The sequence below is a fragment of the Geotrypetes seraphini genome, chromosome 1 (assembly GCF_902459505.1).
Source record: "Geotrypetes seraphini chromosome 1, aGeoSer1.1, whole genome shotgun sequence".
Classification (NCBI taxonomy): domain Eukaryota; kingdom Metazoa; phylum Chordata; class Amphibia; order Gymnophiona; family Dermophiidae; genus Geotrypetes; species Geotrypetes seraphini.
Genome location: NC_047084.1, coordinates 305,291,191 through 305,317,260, shown reverse-complemented (window position 1 = coordinate 305,317,260; position 26,070 = coordinate 305,291,191). Strand labels below are relative to the sequence as shown.

The 26,070-nt window shown below is 44.3% G+C and overlaps 1 protein-coding gene across 5 annotated transcripts in view; it reads right to left on the bottom strand.

Annotated features, from left to right (window-relative positions):
* Window positions 1-247: 247 nt before the first annotated feature.
* The window catches only part of AUP1 (AUP1 lipid droplet regulating VLDL assembly factor), a 104,640-nt gene continuing 78,817 nt past the window's right edge, over window positions 248-26,070 (bottom strand). For all 5 annotated transcript variants that reach the window (XM_033955200.1, XM_033955192.1, XM_033955175.1 and 2 more), the window contains 6 exons: window positions 18,058-18,124; window positions 17,496-17,601; window positions 14,032-14,175; window positions 8,340-8,491; window positions 6,195-6,283; window positions 248-1,230 (listed from right to left, as the gene is read on the bottom strand). In XM_033955200.1, the coding sequence (XP_033811091.1) occupies window positions 1,188-1,230; window positions 6,195-6,283; window positions 8,340-8,491; window positions 14,032-14,175; window positions 17,496-17,601; window positions 18,058-18,124 (601 nt within the window). In that variant the 3' untranslated portion in view covers window positions 248-1,187. The remainder of the gene's footprint in view (window positions 1,231-6,194; window positions 6,284-8,339; window positions 8,492-14,031; window positions 14,176-17,495; window positions 17,602-18,057; window positions 18,125-26,070) is intronic.

Sequence of the window (26,070 nt, the reverse complement as noted above, 5' to 3'; positions counted from 1 at the left end):
ATAGTAACTTGCAAATTTTTCACAGGTGGGCTTGTTATTTTTTAGAAACATTTCTCATCTGTAAAAGTAGGTTCTCTTCCATTTCTCTCCTTAGACACAGAGGCTGGTCAACCTTTTCAGAACCTAAAATACATTGAGCAAATAGCTTCCAGATCAAGAAAGTTGCCAAGAAAATAAGCAAATAATTTGGAGGAATAGGGAGAAGTAAAATGCAATAAAGTGAAGAAAACTGGAGAAATTTGAAAAATTTACAGAACTAGCAAGTTTATTGCATCTACATTTTTCCCATAGCCTCATTTAACAGTGGCTAGCCTGATGCACACCTGCAATTTTGGTACTGGTTCCATATCAGACTTGATATACAAAATATTCACAATGATGAACAAAATTTATATAGCACCTTTCATCCAACCAGGATTCAAATGCTTTATACAATCATATGACTTCAGAAATATACATGCAGTTTTTTAAAAAATGTAGATGTCACAGCAGCTTGTTCCAACAGTACTGCATGACATTTGACAGAGTGAAGAGGGACATTGGTATTATTCTATTCTTATTTATGAACTGAGGCAGTAAGACAGGAAGTGACTTGAAGGTGTGTTAAACTCAAGTTTTCTGGACGCTCTGCATATTACCTAAATATGAAACAAGATGCTAGTCCTGCCCCAACCTCCCCCCCCCAACCCATTCTGAACTTAGACTCATTATAGCGGGAAATAAATCAGCAAAAGCAAAATTACTTGATTCTGAAGGAAAATAATGTTGTACTAAGTAGTCCAAGAAAAGTGTGTGTCTTTTTACTAAGGCCTAAAATACAAAATACTTATATCTGAGATTGATAAAAAGGGCACTGGGAGTCTCACATTGTATTGAGTATATCTAAAAACTTCCCATCCCATACAAAAAATGTAATCACAGATCTCTGAACAAGCTGAATTAATTGTGAAACCAAATTTCATGCATAATTGGACATGCAGACATCCAAGTCCAAAGAGCAGCCTGTCGGGTCGAGCCTTAGGTCTGTCCATGCCTTTTAGGAGACACAAACATTTGGATATTTCAGAGATCACATAGAAGTTCCACAAAAGGCCCCCATCCCTGTGTTATTCCCAACCCTAAAAGCCACACGGCATTCTTGTACTGTATCATCAGTTCCAGCCAGGCAGTTTTGCTGTTAAATCACGTTAGTCTTTTTTTGATGGCAACCCATATTTCTCCAAGTATTTCCTGTAGGTAAGAAAACAGTAGAATTACTTAAAAACAAAGGCTTAAGCAAGATGTTAGTTCCTTGCTCCCTTTAGCAGAAAGAGTACGTCACAGACTGATTCTAGATCAGTTCTAGGGTTTAGATTTTATCTTATAATCCCCCTTATATCCAAGAAGTGCACAAAGCTACATAAAAATAAAGAAATAACTAAGGAAAGAGCTTTAAAACATAAATGTCAGAACAAACATGGCCATACATATCAAACTATTACATAAAATTCTATCTTGCATTCAATTTTTTCTGTGTTGTACATCATCCAAAAACAAATATATGCTCATAATCATACACTTATTTTTATCCTTGTTCCTAGTTCAACTTATTGCATCATTCTCTAAATTTATATTACCACCATAAGTTTTAACAAACCAATGACTTTTCAACATTTTTTTCATACTGCTGTGTGTCTGCATTTCTTATTTTCTTGAGAAGTTGGTTCCACAGTAATGGTCCAGCATTTGAAAAAAGCATTTATGAGTTTCCTCATAATACATTTTTCTTAAGGTTGGAATATGAAAGTGAGCAGATACCTCAGATCTAAATGAGCTGTTTGCAACAGAGATTTTTAGTACTGGCAATATCACTTTAAATATTAAAAGCAATTGTCTATCTTGCGGTGCTGAGTATCCTTCAATATCACACCTCCTTCACTGGGCAGGGAAATCTGCTTGGTGGCCTGTGCTGCTTGCGAATCCACCTTCAACTTAACCAACAGCTGTTGAAAATCCAGAGCCATGGGGTAAAGCTTGGCTATAGTCTTGACCTCTCACAGGGTCAATGACTCCCATTGGTCAGTGACTCGCTTTCTGATATCAGAATACGAGGGAAAGAACATGGTCAGAGTCACTGAGCTGCTCATAATTGAGCACTGTGATGTAGAGGCTGACAGAAATTCCAGTTGCAATTCATGCAGCAAATTAGCTATTAAGCCCGGGAGCTCTGATGCTTTGAATGGCTGTCACACTGTAGGGTCATCACCGATTCTTGTCCACTGGTCTCATGAAAAGAACCAGACTCTGAAAGGGAAACTGCATCCTGGGACAATAAGGACATGGAATCAGACCTTCCATGTCAAAGTCAAACTGGACATCCTGGTCCAGCTCTGGGTCCTCATCTGCGCTGGCACAGGCTGAGGACTAATCCCCAATGCTGCCCTCACTATCATGCCTTCAGCAGAAGCTGGAGGACCCTGGAAGTTTAAATAAGCATTCCATATCAGCCCCAGGTACGTTAGATAGATTGTGAGCCCACCAGGACAGATAGGGAAAATGCTTGACTACCTGATTGCAAAATCGCTTAGATAATCTTTTTAGGCGATGTATAAAAAACCTAATAAACTTGAACTTGAAACTCACAAAATCTGGGGTGAAGTCTTGCACAGGAGGTCTCGACTTTAGCAAGGATTCCCTGAATGTTCCTGTAGTTTGCAGCATTTCACATGTCTGTGCTTAGCCAAATCTCCTTTGAAAGGGCTCTTCCCTGGGAAAGAGCTTTCTGTAGATCCCCCGCCCTGGAGGACTCAGAGGAGACTGACGCAAGGCTACCGGCCCCTCCCCCGCATGCCCCTTGGCACATAGATGCTCCTTAGCTGACTATCCAGCACAAACCTGGCATGATACAGGGGTAAAAAGGCCCGAGGGATCCATCCCTATTGATTTTAAACAAAATCCCGGGGTTTTGAGGCAGATGGAGGCTCTAGATAAAAAGGACTATTTAAAATCCAAGATGGCCTTCATCAGCGAATTTGTGTCAAAAACGGCCCAGGGGGAGGGAGGGTTTTCCCTGAATTTTAAAAATTACAGGCAAAGGGATTTGGGAGGAGGGGGGACACTAGTTCTGGTCCCAGAAATCCACAAATTTCACTTTTCCAGACCCCACCAATTTTCCCCATAGGCTATAATAGCTGTAATTATTGTGCCATGTGGAGTCTGCCTGCCTCAGCTCAGAAGTGAAGCTGGAACAAATGGAGAAGAACTCTGCCTCACAAGCTTGCACTATGAACTTGGTATTCAGGCTGCCAGTTGGACCGATGTTGAAGAGAGGAGAAGGAAATGGCAGAGAAACGAAATGAATTCTGTACCTCATTCTTTAATGGGTGTAGATTAGAGAATGACACGGAGAAAAAAATCTGTCCCCGTCACTGCACCGCCCAGTCACCGCCTTTCCCTTCACCGTCCCGTCACCGTCATCCCTTTCACCGCCCCGTCACCGCCACTGCCATCCCATTCACCGCCCCGTCACCGTCCCCGCAGCATCCATATAAGCCTCAGTACTGCGAAACACCATGAAGACAGAAGAGAGTTCTGCCTCTACTACTACTGCACTGAGAATCTGTTTCAGTGCCTCGGCCCTGTAGTAAAAACCGAACATAAAATAAATCAATTAACTTGTCCTCCCTTTCAATGACGTGTCCCCCATGTTCACCTATAGCTCAAATCAGGTCAATTGTGCACACTAAAAATGAAAGAGGATCTGGAACATGAACGCAGGCAGGCAGTGATACAAAAACAGCAGACACCCGACCGACTGCAGTGTTCCGCCATCTCCCTCCCTCCATCTCACCTTAGATGTAGAGTATGCCTGCTTTCTTTTTCACCCAGCCGCATGTGCGGGTGCTCATTTGTTCAATATTCTCCTCTGACGCAACCGGAAACAGGAAGTTGCAAGAGAGGAGAAGATTGATCAACGCGAGCACGGCTTGGTGAAAAAGAAAGCCGGCATACTCTACATCAGTGGTTTTCAACCTTTTTACACCTGTGGACTGGCAGAAATAAAATAATTATTTTGTGGACCGGCAAACTACTAGGACTAAAATTTTAAAACCCTGTTTCCGCCCCATCTCCGCAAGCTCAGTCACCTCAGTAACTATGTCCTTAGTAACCCCGATGCCTCCTTCCCATGTCTTTAGTGCCCCCAGTGCCTCCTTCCCATGTCTTTAGTGCCCCAGTGCTTCCTTCCCATGTCCTTAGTGCCCCTTCCTGTCTTTAGTGCCCCCAGTGCCTCCTTCCCATGTCTTTAGTGCCCCAGTGCTTCCTTCCCATGTCCTTAGTGCCCCTTCCTGTCTTTAGTGCCCCCAGTGCCTCCTTCCCATGTCTTTAGTGCCCCTTCCTGTCTTTAGTGCCCCCAGTGCCTCCTTCCCATGTCTTTAGTGCCCCTGGTGCCTCCTTCCTATGTCCCTCTCATTCCTTCCACACTTTGTCCCACCCCCACCCCTGAAGCCTGCCTGCCTGCCTGTGCCTGTCTACCTTTCTCCCTACCTAGCCAAAGCCAGCCTGCTGCCTCCCTGCCGCTCAAAAAAAAAAAAGCCTCCGTCCTTTTCCTCTTCTCTTACCGCCATGCTGCAGCTGCTAAAGCCGGAAGTCTTCTTTCAGACTCAATTCTGAAGTTGGAGAGGACGTTCTGGGCTAGCCAGGCAGCGATTGGCTGGCCCAGAATGTCCTCTCCGACGTCAGAATTGACGTCGGATAGACTTCCTGTCGGCTTTAGTAGCTGCTGCATGGCGATAAGAGCAGGAGAAAAGGAGAGGCTTTTTTTTTTTTTTCTTTGTGCGGACCGGCAGAAATTCAACTGGCGGTGCTCTTCCAATTCAAAGGTGAGGTGGAGGGAGGGAGATGGCGGGGACCGCACGATCTTGATTGCCTCACTGCGGGGACAAGTCCATTCACCGCTCCACAGGGCGGTGAATGGCCTTTTCCCCGTCCCGCAGAGGCCACTATTTTTTCTTCCCCGTTTTGGCGGGTTACCCACGGCTAAACGCGGCTAGCCGCGTGTAACCGCCACCGTGTCATTCTCTAGTGTAGATATAAGACCTTCTTAGATAGGACCCGAGCATTTCAAGCTGGTAGGCAACAATCTTGGTTAGGTAAATGTAGTCAGCAAGCTATGTTATCCTATTGCAGTTTTCGGAAATTAATTAAGACCACTTTGTTCGATAAGTTTATTACTTAATGATAGTTTTATTACTGAAATTCTGTTTTACAAATATTTGTATTTTTTACTGTATTATTGTATTTTGCTGATTGTCCAGCTCTTTTTAGTGTAAAACGTCTAGAACTTTTGGTTATGGCGGTATAAAAGAATAAAGTTATTATTATTATGCATGTTCCAGGATAACTCTGAAATGCATGGAGAGATTTCAACCAAACTTGGTTTATATATCACTTACTATCTGGGAAAAAATACTGTGGGGGTAGGAAGGGGGTGACATGTGCAACATGTGGTTTACATAGATGGAGCTGCTTTGACCAAGTGTGTGAAGCTTGGGGAATGATGTCACACAATCATTCAATAGTATATAAGGAAGTGCAACTGTGCTGTGGGGTGGTGAAGCCTAAACCGAAAGTGAAAACTGAAAATATGTGTGATGTTAATCTTCAAGTGAATGTAAACCAAAACCCAAGGGAATTTGAAAGTAAACGTAATTGTAAAATATTTCCTGTTTTACCAGGCGTAATCACTGAATACAAGTTTATCGATACCAGAAGATTGGGATAAATAAATATCCAGGCTACGCCGGGTGATCAGCTAGTAAACATGAGGGCAGATAAAAGGCCAATTGGCCCATCTAGTCTACCCATCCACAGTAACCATTATCAGTAGTCACTATTATACTGATGTCTACTGATGGCGTTACAAGGTGGCAAAGTGGACTTAAGGCCAAATCTTTGTCTTTCACCTGGTTCCATATTCAAGTCTGGGACTCTTGTTCTTCCTTGAAATGGATTTTCTTGCTTCTGGCAATGGCTACTACCAAAAATGTGCTTTCAGGAGTCAAAAATGAGCTTTCAAGATTCAAGTACCTCAAAAGAGGTTTTAAGAGCAGAGTAAGAATCACATGGATGTCCCTGATGAAAGTATCAAATGCTCCCATGTAATGTCACTTCTATGCAAGCACAGCTCTGTTGCTCTTTTACAGAAGTTTTCATACCTTGTTGCATACTCATACAGGGCATCTTTCCTTTGTTGCAGTGAGAGATGTCTGTCTTCTGGAGACCGAGCAAAAGTTTTAGCAATAGGCTGTAGAAGAAACAATAAAACTTAAAATTTGAAATAAAAACATGACATTAACACAGCTTATAAGAGTGGTTCTAAAACCTGTTCTAGGGGAGTACCAGTCCAATTTCATTGCATGCAAACTTAATCACATGCACAGCCATTGTGGAAATCCTGGAAATCAATGTTTACAATCCTATATAATAAAACCTTAGTGGCGCATGCGCTTTTAAAAAAGCGTGATCCCTGCCGCTGTGGTGTGTGATCCGTGGCCGTGTTCCATTTTAGAACCTGGCTGCAGGGATCACTCTGGCCACTCCCCCTCCTCCCGCCCTCACTCACCAACCCGAAGCGCAGGCAAGTTCTCTCCCTGCCCGCGAACGCGGCAGGGAACACACTGGAGCTTCAACTCACCAACCGCCACCGCCGTTTCTCCTCCTCTTCCAAAGCAGCCTGTGATCATGGCTGGCTTTAGCGAACCGTGCAGGCCTCTCTCCAAACTCAGTAGCAGTTCCCTCTGACGCACGGGATCGCGTCAGAGGGAACATGCTACCGAGTTGGAGAGCGGCCTGCGAGGTTCGCTAAAGCTGGCCACCACGATCGCAGGCTGCTTTGAAGAGGAGCAGGCCAGAAGACACCGGGATGGAGGGAGGGTAAGAATGGGGCCAATACGGGGGGGGGGGGGCAGGGGGAAAGGGAAAGGAGGCTGCTTTGGGGGGAGGGGTGTGCTTGGGACAGACAGCTGTGCTCGGGGGAGAGGGGGAAGACAGAAGGGGCCATGGAGAGACAAGGAGAGGGAAAGGGGGCTGGTTTTGGGGGGGAAGTGTGCTGGGGACACACAGCTTTGCTAAGGGGGGGAAGACAAAAGGGGCCATGGAGAGATAGGGAGAGGGAAAGGGGGCTGCTTGGGGGGGGGAAGTGTGCTTGGGACAGACAGAAGGGGCCATGGAGAGACATGGAGAGGGAAAGGGGACTGCTTTTGGGGGGGGGAAGTGTGCTGGGGACAAACAGAAGGGGCCATGGAGAGATAGGGAGAGGGAAAGGGGGCTGCTTGGGGGGGAGTGCTTGGGACAGACAGAAGGGGACAGGAAGAGGGAAAGGGGGCTGCTTTGGGCGGGGGGGGGAAGTGTGCTGGGGACAGACAGCTTTGCTGTGGGGGGAAGACAGAAGGGGCCTGGAGAGACAGTTAGGGAGAGGGAAAGGGGGCTGCTTTGGGGGGAGGGGTGTGCTGGGGGCAGACAGCTTTGCTTGGGAGGGGGAAGATAGAAGGACACAGACAGTGGCCAAGGAGAGAGAGAGAAAGAAACACAGACAGACTGACACATCTATTCTAGCACCCGTTAATGTAACGGGCTTAAAGATTAGTTCATACATATTCACTGTGGAAATCCTGGAAACATACTAATTGTTCCCTCAGAACCAGTCTGAAAATCATTGTTCAGAACATTATATAGTAGGGCACCAACTTGCCTCTCTAATTTTCTTTTATATTAGAGGACCAAATCTGAAGCCTGTGACTAGTCTCCTTGCGTGCTTTCTTTACATTCAAACAACAAATTCCATTTCCCTATTCTTCCTTCAAGGCAAAGTGCAGCAGTGAGGACTCTGATAATTATCCACAGGCAGAAGCAAGAATGAGATTGGAAAGAGAGCAAGGTCTCATTTCACATCAACTATACATCACCTGCCTCTTCCCTCCCACAGCAGGGTTGTAAGACAGGTGGATGATGGGACTTGAATCTGACAGCTGGCTTACCTTCTTACAGAAATATTTATTTAGATTTGTTAACCACCTTTTCATGAAAGGATTCATCCAAAGCGATTTGCAATACATTGAATAGTAATCAGGTATTCTTATGTATTTTCTTTATCTGTCTCACAATTTAACTGTGGTACCTAGGGTGATGGAGGGTTAAGTGACTTGCCCAGGGTCATAGGGAGCAGGCTGGGATTGAATTCACAATCTCAGGGTGCTGAGGCAGCAGCTCCAACCACTAGGCCACTCCTCCCCTATGTGCTAGAAGCTATGTGCTAGAAGGATTAACATTGTGTGATCAAACACTTTAAAGGGAATTTGTACCTTTAGGCTGTATGATGTGGAGCCCAAGGACCCCTGGGAACTTTGGGCTGTAGAAATCTGTGATGCTGAAGCAGAAGATGGATCCTCAGCTGTGAACAAGACCTTTCCCTCTAGCAGATTTGTGATAGTTGTGTCCACACAATTAGTCTTTGCTGAGAAGAGAAGTAGATTTAAGTAGACTGGTACATATGTGCATAATATGTGTAAAAATATGGTACTCTTGTGATGTAATTTAGTGTAAAGGTGGGTCAGCTACTACAGCCTGAAGCTCATAAACTCTCTAAGCTGAAGTGACCACCACCATATGTCACTTTCATGGTCAAAAATTACATGTGATAGGAATCAAGTGGCTTAAAAAGAGCTTTCATCAGCTGGGTGAAAATGGTAAGCACTAATTGCACCAAGGTGAACTCTTACAGAGTTGGTTTCCAAACCAGACTTGAGTTGTGTAGGAGGTATTCAAGCAGTTTTTCTATAGGGCATGAAAGAGAATCTAGGTCCTTGCCCTCGAACCAGATAGCAAACTTCCTCCACTTGAAATAGTAACACCTCTTAGAGGAGTCCTTCCAGGAAGTAACTATGATTTTTCAGAGACACCCTCAGGCAGGCCGAGATTCAAATCCTATGCTCAACAACATGAGAGCCAGTGGAGGTCGGGATGTAGAATGTGTCCCTCATTTTTCTTGATGAGGGTCAAAAAATAGTCCAATCTCCATGATTCTTTAGAGGACAAGTCCAGAAGAGGTAACCAAATCCACCTTAGCCAATATGGTGCAATTAGGATTATGGTTCTGTGATCTTGCTTGAATTTCAGCAAGGTCTTCTCTATGAGAGGTACAGGATACATATACAGAAGACCTGACTACCAAATTAAAAAAATCAGAAGGAACTCCTCATGACTACTTCAAAGAGAAGGAATATGGATCCTCATTTGAGTCTTATGAGTGGTCCCAATCAGACTCCTCTTTCAAGTCTGAATAAAATGAGGGTGCCTCAGCTCAGTGGGTCAATGCCCATACCTTAAAGAACTGTATTTCAGCACCCTACCATTGAACTCTGGGAAGCTTCTTCTCCCAATGTTGGAAGACAACACTGAATGTGCCAATGCCAACACCAGCACATCTTGAGGCACATGCAGTACCGCATTCGACATTGGGCGAAGCAGCTTGGAGACAATCTTTTTGGGGACAATGTGGAAGAGATTGCTGACCTCATTAAGAAGCATACGGATACCATCCAGTCTCAGCAGCTACAGGGGGAAGAGACGGCTGAGTCTCAACTAGCACAAGCACCCTCAATGCCTGAGCGGGTTGCAATTGAAGAATCTGCACTAGCTTCTTCCTGAGAATAGCTCAGTACCGCTCAACGGAGATAGGCATCAGTAAAGGCTGGTGGAGGGACAGACTGAGAAGGCAACGGTACCAAACCAAGAGGACGATCTGGCTGACCAGAGACTTGTGTACTGGCAGCTCTACTAGAGATGGGAGGAGTTATCTTGATGCTGAATCTTTTCGGGTATTGGAGTCTCCAATTTCCTAGCACGGTGTATCAAAGAAGGCAGATGCATGTGCTTCTTGGGCTTCCCCCAACGCTCAGCAATGCAGTCCTTCAGTTGTCAATGAGGATGACAAATCCATATGCATCCTCTATGCGAGATCCTATGCTGACTGGTCCCAGGGCCAACTAACAGTGCCTGATGTTGAGTGAGGTGGAGACCTCCTTAATGCCAGTACACTCCCAGTATTTCCCGATGTCTGGGCAACCATAAGATGTTGATGTTTATTATGCTGAAGTCAATGGACTGGCCTTCAAGGAGCCAATGGACTGGCCTTCAAGGAGCCAAATACCTTCTCCTGTTGAGTCTGCTACACTATGTCCTCAACTGTATTTGCAAACAGAGAGAACAAGAGTTAGGTCATGGTAAGGTCCAAGGCAACCAATGAACCAAGAATGCAGGTCTATTACCGAGTTCAACCAATTACATTAGGTGCACCTCTTGAAGCCACTAGGGGTCACCTTCGGTCAAAAAAAATATCATGGCCAAATTAAACTCCTCAATTTTGTATCAAAAAGGGGCATACTTAAATTGAGTATAGGCCTAACACTGCAATAAAAGAAATGAAACTTGAAAAAGCCACAAAAACTAAAGTAATACCTGGGTTAGGAATAAAAAACTAACTTTTAAAGAAAAATGAAAACCAAAAACCCACGTACGTGAAAAAGTCGAGGTGAGAGAACCTTCAAATGAGTTCTCTCTGCTCTGTGGAAAAATGAATACTGAGAGACCTGTGCTTGCACATTGGGCATGAAGGCACCCATGCATACATAGTATGTCACTGCTAGAAGCTTCTACGTAATTTCTAGCTAGCTCCATCAGATGATGTCACCCAGCTGTGATGATACTAGGTTCAACTGTGATGGATACGAGTTCTACTTGTCCTCTAAAAGTTGTCAAAACATTCTTTGTTTCCCCTATTGTGGGCCCTCTGCATAACATTGTACCACTAGTCATTTCTGACATGGCAGAGGAAAGGCCCTGCAAGGGCTGGCCACAAACAGACTGTTTTCAGCGCTGCCTCTGCTGACCGGCTGCCACAGCCACTTTAGGTAAGGGAGGGTGGGAGGGGGGTTTGTGGCTCAGGACTGCTGCCACTTCTGCTGCTTTTGGGATGGATGGAGGGGGAGTTTGCAGCTCGGGACCACCACAACTGCTGCTTCTGGTTTAGGGTTGGGGGCAGGTGTTTGTGGCTCAGGACCACTGCCGCTTCGGGGTACAATTTTTTGGGTGGGAATTTTTTTTGCCAGTTGGGTGAGAGTGCTGATTGCTTGAGTACTAGTTAAATTGGGATTCTACTGTATGCAGATTACAGCTCACATAGAGAATGACACTCAGTTTGCAAATGGCTACGGAGACACCAAAGCCTGACTCGCCGCATACAGGAATAAAACTTTTCACCACCAGTGAGAACAGTGAAAAGCTTTGTCCCTGCAGTTGGAAGCACCCCCTCGTTCCTTACTGCCATTAACTGTTGCGTAGTGGTCCCTCCAAGTTCTGGCAGTCATGTTGTTGTTCTGCTCATCACTCTTCCACCTAGTGGGGGGAGCACCAGCAAGGGAAGCTGCAAACAGCTGAGCAGGCAGCTTTGGGAAGTCCTGCTAGTTCAGCTGATTGGGGATTCCCCTGCAATTAGCTCAGCCGGAGCAAAGATAACCCTCCTTCCCTCCCACCCTTGGCAGGAGGGATGTCCACTCCCTCCTGCCTGACATCCCCCATACCTGAAATCGGCAGGAGGGATACCCACACCCTCCTGCCTGAATGACGCCCCCCCGAAAGATCCCCCCCCCACCTTAACTGTAATAATCAAGGGAAATCTGGCAGGAGGGATGTCCACTCCTTCCTGCTTGAAGGCCCCCCATCACCCGGTACCTCGACTGGCAGTTTGGAACGAAGACCGGCAAGAATGATGCCTACTCCCTCTCACCAGCAAGCCTATCTCTTCAAAATTGTGGGCCTTCCCCTTCCCAGTGCACCCTGCGATGCACAGGGAGGGGCCTAAGGCCCTAATTGGCCCAGGTGCCCAAGGGAAGGGGAAGGCCCACCATTTTGAAGAGGCAGGCCTGCCGTCAAGAGGGAACAGGCTGGGCTGTTGCTGGGCTTCGTTCCAGAGGAGTTGCAGGTTTGTTTGGGGTTATTTTTTGCCAGTTTTGACCCCTGATCAGAAGAGAGGGAGGGGGACTGTTGGCCCCGCAATAGAGAGGGAGGAGGGCTGTTTGGACCGGCAATAAGGAGGCTGGGGGGCTGCTGAACTCTCAAGGAGGGAAGAGGCTGCTTGGTTGGGCTGCTGGACCAGCTTTAGCTGAAGGGAAGGGAGATAGTTGCTGGATCTGGTCTGGGGATTGGGGGGGGGGGGGGGGGAAAGAGGCGCTGGGCCTATGTGGTGGTTGGAATGGAGCTGGAGGAAGACAGAGGTGCCAGACCCACACCTGGACGCTGAAGGGAGGGGACAGAGGTGCAAGACCTGCAGGAAGGAAGAGAGAGAAGGAAAGGGAAAGAGAAAAGCTCAACCAAGGGGATGAAGGAATAGAGTGAAATATTAAACATAGTGGAGGGAGGGAGGAAAGAAAGAGACATTGGTGTAAGGGAGTAAGAGAGGGGAGAAGTTGGACACAGGGAGATATACAAAAAGAGGGGAGATGGTGAGCATAGATGGGAGCACAGATCATGGACAAAAAGGGGAATGCTACATGGGGGTGGTATATGGATGCAGAAGAGTAATGCCAGGCATGGGAGGGTATATGGACACAGAGAAGAAGGCTAGCATGGTGGAGAATAAGAACACAGAAGGAAGATACTGGACAAGAGGTCATAGGGATCTAGAGGAGTGATACTATACACAGGGGGAGGGGATCACAGAATGGTGAGATGATGAAGGCAGAAAGATGGGCATAGGGGAAATACTAGAAAGGGACATATAGGAGACAGAGAAGGGAGATGCTGAACATGGGGAATAAATTATTATTATTATTAATATGTACACAGAGATAGAAGATGGATGGTGGGCAGGGAGAAAGAAGAAATGTCAAATGTTCAGGAGACCCTGGCAAGTGAGTTAAGAGAAGACAAAAGAAAACAGAGATCAATATGATTTAAAGAATAAAATGACGAGACAACAAAAGGTAGAAATACATTTTATTTTCTATTTTCTGATTAGAATATATCAGATTTGAAATATGTATCCTGCTAGAGCTGGTGTTATACATAACTGGGAACCGCAAAGCCCAGGCTGTGCTTCTTTCGCTTCCAGCTGGCTTAGGGCTCTCTCTGACCAGAAGGCAGTTGCCCTAGCTGCATTCCCTTAACACTATTAATGTCATGTGTGACTGCGGTATTCTGTTAGAATGATTTTTCTGTGTAGCTTTCTCTAATAATTTAGCTTATTCAGTTCTCTCGATAGTGGAGGGGAAACAGGGGTTTTGTTGATCCTTGCTCTGTATTATTTGTGTTTATAAAATGACAATTGTACAAAATATTGTTTCTTTTTATATTTTAATAAAATAAATTCAATATAAAATAATAACTATTCAAGGCTTGTGCAGATGGGATCAGACGGTTTGTGGGGATGGGACCGAGCTAATGAGGAGGGGGGAGAGACGGGGACAAATTTTTTGTGTCATTCTCTAACCTCAATAGCACTTCTTTTGCAACTATACATTTAAAAAGTTTTCAATTTTAGGTTCATGTAGATTTGCTAAAGTGTCGTTTATATAGGCAGAAACTATAGTTGGCTATGCCTGTTGTGACTTTTGCATAAGAACATAACAGCTGCCATACTTGGACAGACTGAAGGTCCATCAAGCCCAGTATCCTGTTTCCAAAGTAGCTAACCCAGGGCACAAGTACCTGATAAGATCCCAAGGAGAAAAACAGATTTTACTATATGCTGCTTATTCTAGAAATAAGCAGGTTTCTAATATCCTTATAAAAAGACAAGATACTACCTTCCTCGTCTGGTAAATTTCATATAAGAGTGGCATTTAAAAAGGTTTACCTTTTATGGCTTAACACATGGAATACCTTTATTTTCAAGTGTGATCACTTGTAGTAAGGGAATTAACATATACTTGCATAAAATTGTGTGAAATTATATTGCTCGTTCTAATTGCATGCTGAGAATAAAGACAACAATCTTACTTAGATCTTTACTAATGATGCTGAGTGGGACATGCGGTAGCACTTCTTTCACTCGCTGAGCCATCCGTGAAATCTTAAGCTCTTCTAGGCTGAAGCTTCCAGTTCCAGACGTCCGGGGTCGTGCACCTAATGACCGGTTGGGTGCTACAAGAGAAATACTTATCAGTTATATGGGTACATAAAGAGTAAATAGGGTTGTAATTGAGAATGGTATTATAACTAAACCAAGCACCAATCATCTGCACTACACGTGGGTTATCACATACCATCATACAGAAGAAAAAATATGGTTGGAAAAGACAAAAAGACTCAAACTACAATTAAATATTTATATAGATTATAAGGCGAACACAGTGCTGTACAGACGTAAGAGAAGTCACAGTTCTATGGAGTATTGTATCTTCAGAACTAAACAACAGGGGATATCAGGGAAAAAAATTTGAAGTTTCAAAGGTGAATTAACAGATAAAGTTTAACTGTAGACAAAAGGACAGAGTAGTAAGCTGGGATTTAAACCACACAAGAAAACATGATTTTGGGGGTGGACCAGGGAGGGTCATCTTTCATCTCAAGCTATCTTTGACCTGCTTCAATTGGGCTTTCGCCCTCTTTATTCTGCTGGAACTGCCTTTACAAAAGTCTCCAGTAACCTGCTCTTGGCCATATCCAAAGGTCTCTACTCCATCCTCATCCTTCTTGATCTATCCACAGCTTTTGACAAAATAAATCACCACCTATACATTGATACATTGTGGATCCTCCTCCACTGCCATCCCACTGTCAGTGCACCTCAGGGCTCTGTCCTGGGACCACCTTTTTCCATCTACATTTCTTCCTTTGGTGCTCTAATCTCCTCCCATGGCTTTCAGTATCACCTCCATGCCGACGACTTGCAGCTCTCTCTCTCTCGACAGATATTCAGTCCTGAGTTTTAACCTGCTTGTCTGACATCGCTTCTAGAGGTCTCACCACCATCTAAAATTAAACATTGCCAAGACTGAGCTCCTTATCTTTCCACCTATCTTCCCCCATTCTCTGTTTCTGTGAATACCATCCTGTTTGGTCCCTTGGAAGATATTCATTGCAACAACTGTTTCACAATTTCACATCGCAGCATCAGGGGAAGACTGCAACAGTATCAAATGCACCAACTCCAATAGGATTCCTGTTGGAAAAAGATTCTACTAGAACCCAGTGCCACTGAAGAAATGAAGGATCTTTGAAAGCATTATGGAGTCATTTTCAGATAAGTGCATTTTTGTTGGGAATTGAAGATTAAGGGCTCCTTTTACGAAGGCGCGCTAGTGGGATTAACGCGCACAACTTTTCATCACACGGTCTTGGGTCCGATCCTATTTAATATCTTCGTAAGGGACCTGGCTCAGGGGCTTCGAGGTAAAATTACATTATTCGCAGATGACGCCAAACTATGCAACATAGTAGGCAAAAGCACAGTGCCCGAATGTATGACGCAGGACCAACTCTTAATGGAACAATGGTCCATAACTTGGCAACTAAGTTTTAATGCCAAAAAGTGTAAGGTCATGTACCTTGGCAGCAGAAATCCTTGCAGAAATTCCACCCTAAATGGTGAGATCTTAGCAGGAACTGCAGCAGAACGAGACTTGGGAGTGATCATTAGTGAAGACATAAAGACTGCCAATCAAGTGGAGAAAGCTTCATCCAAGGCTGGACAAATGATGGGTTGTATCCGAAGAAGTTTCGTCAGCTGGAAGCCTGAAGTTATAATGCCATTGTACAGATCCATGGTGAGACCTCATCTGGAATACTGTGTACAGTTCTGGAGGCAACATTATCAAAAAGATGTACTGAGAGTTGAGTCGGTTAGGATGGTCTCAGGACTCAAGGATCTCCCGTATGAGGAACGGCTGGGTAAATTGCAGCTATACTCACTCGAGGAACGCAGAGAGAGGGGAGACATGATTGAGACATTCAAATATGTCACGGGCCGTATTGAGGTAGAAGAAAATATCTTTTTTCTTAAAGGACCTATGCAACAAGAGGACATCCATTGAAAATCAGGGGTGGGAGATTTCATAGCGACACCAGGAAGTATTTCTTCACCGAAAGAGTCGTTGATCATTGGAATGATCTTCCACTGCAGGTAGTTGAGGCCAGCAGCGTGCTAGATTTTAAGAAAAAATGGGATAAGCATGTGGGATCACTTCAAGGAAGAAATTAGGAGGGTGGGAGGTGGGTCATTAGAGTAGGCAGACTTGTTGGGCCGTGGCCCTTTTCTGCCGTCATTTTCTATGTTTCTATGTTAACCCCCAAGCTGGCCAAAAACTACTGCCTGCTTAAAAGGAGGCAGTAGCGGCTAGCGCATTTGGCGGTTTAGAGAGCGCTATTATGCGCGTTAAACTGCTAGCGCACCTTTATAAAAGGAGCCCTAAATGCTTGGCACTGTAATTTATAGACTGGGCATTATATATTTCTTATTTAAAAGCAGCAGCTTATTTATTCTCCCTTCTTTTTGGGAATTTTTTTTAGCCAATGACAGAGTATGAGTGGCCTTAGTTGCTGTTGGGGCTTATTCCTTTTACACCAAGGCTTTTTTTCTCCACATTATACAGGTGTTTCTGGACACTTTATAAATTTGTTTTTTTGAATATAAATTGCTGCTTGAATGACTGGGAAATAAATTTTGAGATTTGTGATATTGAGTTCCAATTGATCCTTTTTTTGTAGTAACTGAAATCGCCCAGAGGGCAAGCAAGCTCCCAGGGGAATGGATGCTGAGTCCAGAAAGGGTGGCACACAGCAGGCTGGCTCCACAAATCCACTGAAGTTTCTCAGTGAAGTAGCAGTCCGGCTCAGTGGAATTGTGTCCTTTTTTCTGACAGAGGACTACCGCAAAGGGGTCTCAAGTAACTTAAGTCACTGAAAAGATGAACTTTAAGCGAAAAAAAATAAGAAAAAGATGCAGAGCAATCCAAATGACTTCTGCACGGATTGTTTACAGAAACTGAAAACCACAGGGGGCTCTAACTCTCTCTCTGAGGTGGGAGGAGCATGTGCTCAGAGTTTGGATTGCGGGAAGGGATTGAACACCTAGCGCAATTAATCCAGAAGGGATTTAACAGAATATTGCTTATGACACAATGTACATCTTTCATAAGTCATCTATAATTCAGTTCACAGTATGACTGGTCACATGTGCTCAGACTGCATGAAATATGCTTATAAAGTTCACAAAACAAAAATCTTGAAAGTTAAGACTTTTCAACACTAAAAGGTTGGCGTCTACTATTTATTGTAACAAACAAATTTTATATACTGCATGATGGATCTGGTTGTTTCAATACTGCTAATCTGAAAGGAGATAAACGGCAATATTGGTGTTAAACTGCAAGTTCTGGGAAATTCTGCAAGCAGAAACAAGGGAAAATATGGTTTAGGCATTTCCTATTGGTAAAAATAACCCACAACTGGAAGATACTCACCTGTACTGGAAATGAGAGGTGGGACATGTCTTTGTCTTTTCACAAACTCTGCTTTGTCTGCTGCTGTAACACGTGTGGAAACAACCCCCAACTCCACTGCCAGCAGCTGCAGAGAGAGAGTGTCTTGATTTTAAGATATATAAAAGAGTTGACAGTGCATATAGTATGCTGTATTGCAAATGTCTTCTCCTTTACTTTCCTAATGAAATCCCTGCAGTAAGGCACAGCTGGAGCTAGAATTTAGCTTAGTAAAATCAAGTTAAGATTACAAACAGGCTGTGAAATTTTGCTTGTGCTTTTACACTAAGAATCTACCAGACCTATTCATCAAGGCCTTGCTTTCTGCTGTAAAAAGTCCCAATTTTAGCAAAACTAAATGAAAAACGGGAAATTAATTAACAGCTGCTGCTACTTTTATATGCCTATTCCTCAGTCCCACCCATCTCAGCATTAGACTGGTTATCTCTCTCATTAATATGTAAAATCAATTTATCGCCTCTAAAATCCCAAATATTCCTTTGTCTGCTCTAGATGCAAAACCATACACTTTAATTCATCTTACCTCTTGGACTCGCAATGCCATAGCTTCATTGGTCTCGTCAGCTTGTCTGAACACAGGTGACATCCACCTAAGCAAAAATACAAACTTCTGTCTAGTCTCTGAAGACGAACAGTATATCTGTAGTGGTGCTAAGAATAGACTGACTCAACCCCATCCTTGATTCCAACAAAACGCAGCCTCTACTACAAGACCATTATTTCAGTAACTATTAGAACACCCACCAAAGCCCAGGATTCACTAATCCTGAGAAAAGGAACAAAATGGATAATATTTTTATATAACCTGGGCCTATGAATAACCAGAATGAGGATGGGGGTGGGAGAAGGTCCTAAAACAACCCCACTATCTTAAGGCAAACACTTCCACTGTCTTACAGCAATTACAGAACAGTGAAGTCATGAGAAAATATAGTCCGTTCATTATTCACAGTACCGTATTTCCCCGAAAATAAACTGTCAATTTGGATCCAAAAAACATACTAGGGCTTATTTTCAGGAATGTCTTATTTTTTTCATGAATCAATATTAAAAGGAAATTTTATATAAATTTGGCATTCAAATGCTAATATTCAATATACTACTTTTTCATGTACAATGATCATCTGTCCCTTCCTCTCCTCCACTCCAATTATTCCTCTTTCCTTCCTCTCCCCCACATGTGCATCTTTCCTCCTCTCTCACCCATCCCCTTGTGCCTTCCCTCTGCAGCATCTTTTTATCCCTCCCTCCAATCTCCCGTGTGCATGGAATAGTCTTCCAGCAGAGGTGGTGGATACAAAGACTGAATTCAGGAAAGCGTGCAACAGGCATAGAGGATCTCCTAGGGAGAGGAGATAATGCATTGCGAGGATGGACAGATTGGATGGGCCATTTGGCCATCATGTTTCTATTTTTCACATAAAAGTTTCCTGGCCCATAAAAAGGGAGGCAAGTTCATGTTAGGTTCCAAATTTGCACTGGAACTTAGTACAACACACAGAAAGGGATCAAAATACACAGAAAAGTCAACGATACCCACAAGAGTGTACATGCCAATAGAAGTGGGACAGATGATTCTTTATTTACTAAAAAGACCTGACACTGCCAATGTTTCAGCTCTTGGCCTGCATCAGGGGTCTTTATGTTTATCACACAAATTCTTTACAAAAGTAGTCCAGATGTTAATTTAGACATGATCTGCACTCAACAAACATTTTCTTCTTTGAAGAATGTGTCTGTTGAGTGCAGTGTCATTTTAGTGAATAAAGAATCATCTATCCTAGTTCTGTTCGCATGTACACTCTTTTGTGACGGGAATTTAGTACCAGGGGTTGTATTAACCCCCCCCCCCCACCAAATTTCAATCCCCAGGCAGGTTTTATTGGGCTGCAGTGCCTGGACAAAGTGGCTGTATTATGTAATGTGGAGTGTGGGCACTCTGAAGGTGACTTCCATTCAGCTGTCTGTAAGTCTCGAACCAATAGAGATCCAGCAGAAATATTTTGCATGGTTTAGTTTGAGACCCTAATGAATATCCACACAAAGTTTTATTCTATTTGGAGAAAGTTGAGCATGGACAATTTTCAAAAATGTTCCACTTGACATAGAATGACCCTATATAAAAAAAAGAGTGGGGGAGATGGGACTTGATACACCGTTTTTCTGTGGTTACAATCAAAGTAGTTTTATATACAAGTACTTATTTTGTACACAGGGCGATGGAATGTTAATTGACTTGCTGAGAGTCACAAGCAGCTGCAGTGGGAACTGAACCTATATTCCCCAGGTTCTCAAGCCGCTGTACTATCCACAAGGCTACTCCTCCACTTTCCATTATGGAGAACAATGCTCCTTTTTCCCCCACCTTGTACAGAAACATGAAGGAAAAAAAAAAAAAAAAAAGCTTGAGTATACAAATAAGCAAGAGTTATTTTAACAGTTTGTGCCAAATATATTCTAGGAAAAAATTCTAGGCAGTTGGGTACACAATATATTAAAACAGATTTATTTGCATGTTTTGACATGTAATGGTACTTTCTATAGGCATAGGAATAAAATCATTCACATTGGTGGATATCTGGCAGTGTTGATATGGATAGGGTTACTATATTTGTGAAGACAAAAAAAAGGGACACCTGACCCCTCCGCTGTCCCTTACTAGTCATGCTTCCACCCACCCCACCCCAACCTTTTACCAGTCTCTCCCCACCTTTCACCCATTTCCTTAGTCTCCCTTTCCATGTACCCACATAGGCAGGATGTTCCCGATCGACAGCTTCCAGGTCAGGCCAATGGCAACAGGCTTACCTCGCTGCTGCTGTCTTTCCGTCTCCCTGCCTGCCCTATTTCTTTCAATCTCTCTCCCTGTCCCCCCTTTCTTTGTTTCCCTTCTTTCTTTTTGTTTCCCTTTCTTTCTGTCTCCCTGCCCTCCCCCAAGCCACTGCCACCATCATCGAGGAACAGGCCCCCAAGCCACCACCTCCTCAAGCTCTCCCTGCTTCCCAAAGAAAGGCGCCGCGCCGGGCTGGAAGGCTGGTCGGCCTGGAACTTCTGCATCTTGTTTACGGCATCGGAATGCAGGTAGAAAGCGAAGACAGTGCAAGTCTATCATGCAGCCCGGGTTGGGCTCCGCGATCAACTCGCATTGCCTTCGCAATCTACTGGTCGATCACAATTGACTTTTGGTCTGACCGTAGTGCTGCTTGATTCAGTAGTGCAGCATACACATTTCAAATCTGACATATTGTAATCACAAAACAGAAAATAAAATTATTTTTTCTACCTTTTGTTGTCTGGTCATTATTCATAAGAACATAAGAGTTGCCGCTGCTGGGTCAGACCAGTGGTCCATCATGCCCAGCAGTCCGCTCACGCAGCGGCCCTTTTGGTCAAAGACCATAGAAACATAGAAATAGACGGCAGATAAGGGCCGCGGCCCATCCAGTCTGCCCACCCTAATGACCCTCCCCTACCTTTACCTTGTGAATAGATCCCACGTGTCGATCCCATTTGGCCTTAAAATCAGGCACACAGCTGGCCTCAATCACCTGAAGTGGAAGACTATTCCAGCGATCAACTACCCTTTCAGTAAAAAAGAACTTCCTGGTGTCACCTCGCAGTTTCCCGCCTCTGATTTTCCACGGATGCCCTCTTGTTGCCGTGGGACCCTTGAAAAAGAAGATATCTTCCTCTGTCTTGACGTGGCCCGTGAGATATTTGAACGTCTCGATCATGTCTCCCCTCTCTCTGCGCTCCTCGAGCGAGTACAGCTGCAACTTTTCCAACCGTTCCTCGTACGGGAGATCCTTGAGTCCCGAGACCATCCGAGTGGCCATTCTCTGGACCGACTCCAACCTCAGCACGTCCTTGCGATAATGCGGCCTCCAGAATTGCATACAGTACTCCAGGTGGGGCCTCACCATGGATCTATACAATGGCATAATGACCTCCGGCTTACGGCTGACGAAACCCCTGCGTATGCAACCCATGATTTGTCTTGCCTTAGATGAAGCTTTCTCCACTTGATTGGCAGCCTTCATGTCCTCACCGACAATCACCCCTAAGTCCCGCTCTGCTACCGTTCTTGTTAGGATCTCACCATTAAGGGTATAAGTCCTGCATGGGTTTTGGCTACCCAAGTGCATAACTTTGCATTTTTTGGCATTGAAACTGAGTTGCCAGGTCCTAGACCAGCGCTCCAGTAGGAGTAGATCGTGCATCATGTTGTCGGGCATTGAGTTTTTGTCCGTTGTGCTTTTGTCCACTACATTGCTTAGCTTGGCGTCATCGGCAAATAATGTTATTTTACCTCGGAGCCCTTCTGTCAAGTCACTTATGAAGATATTGAACAGGATCGGGCCCAAGACCGAGCCTTGGGGCACTCCACTGATCACCTCCGTCATTTCAGAGGGGGTGCCGTTTACCATTACCCTTTGAAGCCTACCTCCAAGCCAGTTCCCAACCCATTTTGTCAATGTCTCGCCCAATCCTATAGAACTCATTTTACTTAGCAACCTGCGGTGTGGTACACTATCGAATGCTTTGCTAAAGTCCAGGTACACAATGTCCAGGGACTCCCCAACATCTAGCTTCCTCGTCACCCAGTCAAAGAAGCCGATCAGGTTGGATTGGCAGGATCTCCCCTTAGTAAATCCATGTTGACGGGGATCCCGCAGGTTCCTCTCATCAAGGATTGTGTCTAATTGGTGTTTGATTAAGGTCTCCATTAGTTTGCTCAATACTGATGTGAGACTCACCGGTCTATAGTTTGCTGCCTCAATTTTTGAGCCTTTCTTGTGAAGTGGAATGACGTTAGCGCCCTAACTGAGACTAGCCCTACCAGCGTACGTCCTTGTTCAGTAGGAACTTGTCTAACTTTGTCTTGAATCCCTATAGGGTGTTCTCCCCTACGACAGCCTCCGGGAGAGCGTTCCAGTTTTCCACTACTCTCTGGGTGAAGAAGAACTTCCTTACGTTTGTACGGAATCTATCCCCTTTCAACTTTAAAGAGTGCCCTCTCGTTCTCCCTACCTTGGAGAGGGTGAACAACCTGTCCTTATCTACTAAGTCTATTCCCTTCAGTACCTTGAATGTTTCGATCATGTCCCCTCTCAATCTCCTCTGTTCGAGGGCGAAGAGGCCCAATTTCTCTAATCTTTCGCTGTATGGCAGCTCCTCCAACCCCATAACCATCTTAGTTGCTCTTCTCTGGACCCCCTCGAGTAGTACCGTGTCTTTCTTCATGTACGGTGACCAGTGCTGTACGCAGTACTCCAGATGAGGACGCACCATGGCCCGGTACCGCAGCATGATAACCTTCTCCGATCTGTTCGTGATCCCCTTCTTTATCATTCCTAGCATTCTGTTCGCCCTTTTTACCGCCACCGCACATTGTGCAGATGGCTTCATCGACTTGTCTATCAGAAGTCCCAAGTCCCTTTCCAGAGAGGTCTCTCTAAGTAACGTCCTGGACATCTTGTACTCGTGCTTGAGATTTTTGATACCAACATGCAAATAATGTTGGTCCCAGGCTCGGGTTGTCTTCTGATAACTCGCTTGCCAGGGTCTCCTTCTTTCTCCATGCTTACCATCCATCTTCCATCTCTGTCCTCCCCTTCAGTTTCCCTTCCCTCCCCTGGAGGTCTGGCATCTTTCCTTTTTTTATCTCCATCCCCGCAGCTGCAGCGATGGACCCCACCATCTCCAGATCCATCATCTCTCCTTTTCTCAACTACCATTTTATCCAGTATTTTTCCCACTACCCCAGGGTCTACGCATTCTCCTTTTCTCTTCCCAACTACCCTCCTTATCCAGTATCTCTATCCCCCACCCCCCTCCACACCATCTCTTTTGTACAACTTCTCACCTTTCTGTTCCTTCCCTCCCTAAATCCCATTGTCCATGATTTCTCTCCCCCTCTCCTCTGTTTTTAGACCAATTATTTCTTCCCCCTTCCTGGTCCGACATATGTATGTCTCTTTGAACCCCCCTTCCCTCTCAGTGTACTTCTACATCTTTTGCTTTGTTTGGATTGCCATTTTCTCCGTGAAAACTTGGGTCATTTTCTTTGATTGCTGTTCTCACTGACTTTTAACCCTATATATGGAGCAACTCTGATTTCACAAAAATCTGAGAAAGATTTTGATTTATGTACCGTGCCTATGCTGGGTCAGACCAGAGGTCCATTGTACCCAGCAGTCCACTATTGCGGCGGCCCAACAGGTCCAGGACCTGTGTAGTAGTCCTCTATCCCCTTTTCCTTCAGAAAATTGTTCAATCCCTTCTTGAACCCTATTTCTGTACTCTATCCTATCACGCCCTCTGGAAACTCATTCCAGGTGTCCACCACACGCTGGGTGAAGAAAATCTTCCTAGCATTGGTTTTGAATCTGCCCCCTTTCAGCTTTTCTGAATGCCCTCTCGTTCTTGTAGTTTGAAGAATCTGTCCCTCTCCACTTTCTCTATGCCCTTCATGATCTTGTAAGTCTCTATCATATCCCCTCTAATCCTCCTCTTCTCCAGGGAAAAGAGCCCCAGTTTCTCCAGTCTCTCCGTGTATGAAAAGTTTTTCATACCTTTTACCAAACGCGTCGCTCTCCTCTGAACCCTCTCGAGTATCTCCATATCCTTCTTAAGGTATGGCGACCAATATTGAACGCAGTATTCCAGATGCGGGCGCACCATTGCCCGATACAACGGCAGGATAACTTCTTTCGTTCTGGTTGTAATACCCTTCTTGATTATACCTAGCATTCTATTCGCTTTCTTAGGGACCGCCGCGCACTGTGCCGACGGCTTCATTGTCTTGTCCACTATTACCCCCAAGTCCCCTTCTTGGGTACTCTCAATCAATAACATCCCTCCCATCGTATAGCTGTACCTCGGGTTTCTGCTTCCCACATGCAATACTTTAAATTTCTCTACATTGAACTTCATCTGCCATCTCGTTGCCTACTCCCCTAGCTTATTCAGGTCCCTTTGTAATTCCTCACAGTCCTCTTTAGTCCGAGCAGCACTAAATAATTTAGTATTGTCTGCAAATTTTATTATTTCGCACTTCGTCCCTATTTCTATATCATTTATAAATATATTGAATAGCAGCGGTACGAGCACCGACCCCTGCGGAACACCATTCGTGACCCTCCTCTAGTCCGAGTAGTGGCCTTTTACTCCTACCCTCTGCTTCCTCCCCGCCAACCAATTTCTGATCCATCTGTGTACGTCTCCTTCCACCCCACAGTTCTTCAGTTTCCGAAGTAGGCGTTCATGGGGTACCTTGTCAAAGGCTTTTTGGAAATCTAAATATATGAGTCACACAAGTAATTGCCTTTTGAGCTTCCTCTAACTACTTCAGAGCTTAGGAATCAACTCTCTAGGAAAGTAGTAGCATATAATCAATTTTGTTATGAAGACAAGCAACTTCACTAAGTAACACGATTTTTGTTCCTGGGCAATAAGTGTAATTTCCTAATTGCTCATGCCTAAAAAGTTTAGAAAAATGCTTATTCCCATAAAACTGTTTTTTATGACCAGGATAGTTCAATTTTGCAATTAACCTATTTAAAACATGAAAATGCTGAATTTTCATCCTTAAAGTCATAAAAAGCATTTCTCTTGAAGTTATACAAAGATGACCACAGATGATTTAAGATTAGGATTTCAAGATTTTGAGATTGTAAGACTTTTACGAATCAGTTCCCAGATGTAATCTTCCATCATGTTCTCATTATATTGTCCTTGTTAGTAGTGTTCAAAGTCCAGTATATCCTGATGGAGGTGCTCACCTTGCTCCTCCAAGTATGCCCCCATGTTCTCCTTGAATGTCTCAAAATGAACATCAAGAACATGGACAGCCCATTTTACTGTAATTCTTCACCAGATTCTCAACCCATTTCATGTAGTTTTTGGCCTTGTGATTGGCCAAGAAGTCCTGAACCAAGTTTATCATTTCTTTGATATATCAAAATTTATCTAGACGGTTTACAATCAATAAAAATATTTTAAAAAGTAAAAAAAAAATAAAAAAAATTGCACCACATGATAATTAAATGTGGAGGGGGGGAGATTACTTGTATTACTTGAGACTGACATGACAGGGGAGGAAAGTACAAAAGGTGGTAAAAAAATACATCGAGATAAGAAAAAAATGTAAAGGTGGGAAGGGGATGGATAGAACATTAGGTGTTTGGAGTTCAAAACCTGAAATAAAAATTATACCAGGGAAAGAAAGGGTTTCTGGATTAGGCATTGTAGGCATCCTTGAATAAAAAAGTTATATATGCAAAGGAAGAGTGTTCCAGTGTGAGGGCGCCATGACTGAGAAGATGGATTTTCTGGTGGCGTTGTAGAATATTTCTCGGATGGAGGGGACAAGCAAATCTTAATAATCTGAGCATAGTGTATGGGTTGAAGTATAGGGGATTAGATATTTGTCTATAAAGGCAGGAATATGGTGTTTGATTTTATAAGTGAGAAGTACAATTTTGAATGTGATGCGGTAAGGGATTGGAAGCCAGTGGGCATCAGGTAGAAGCAA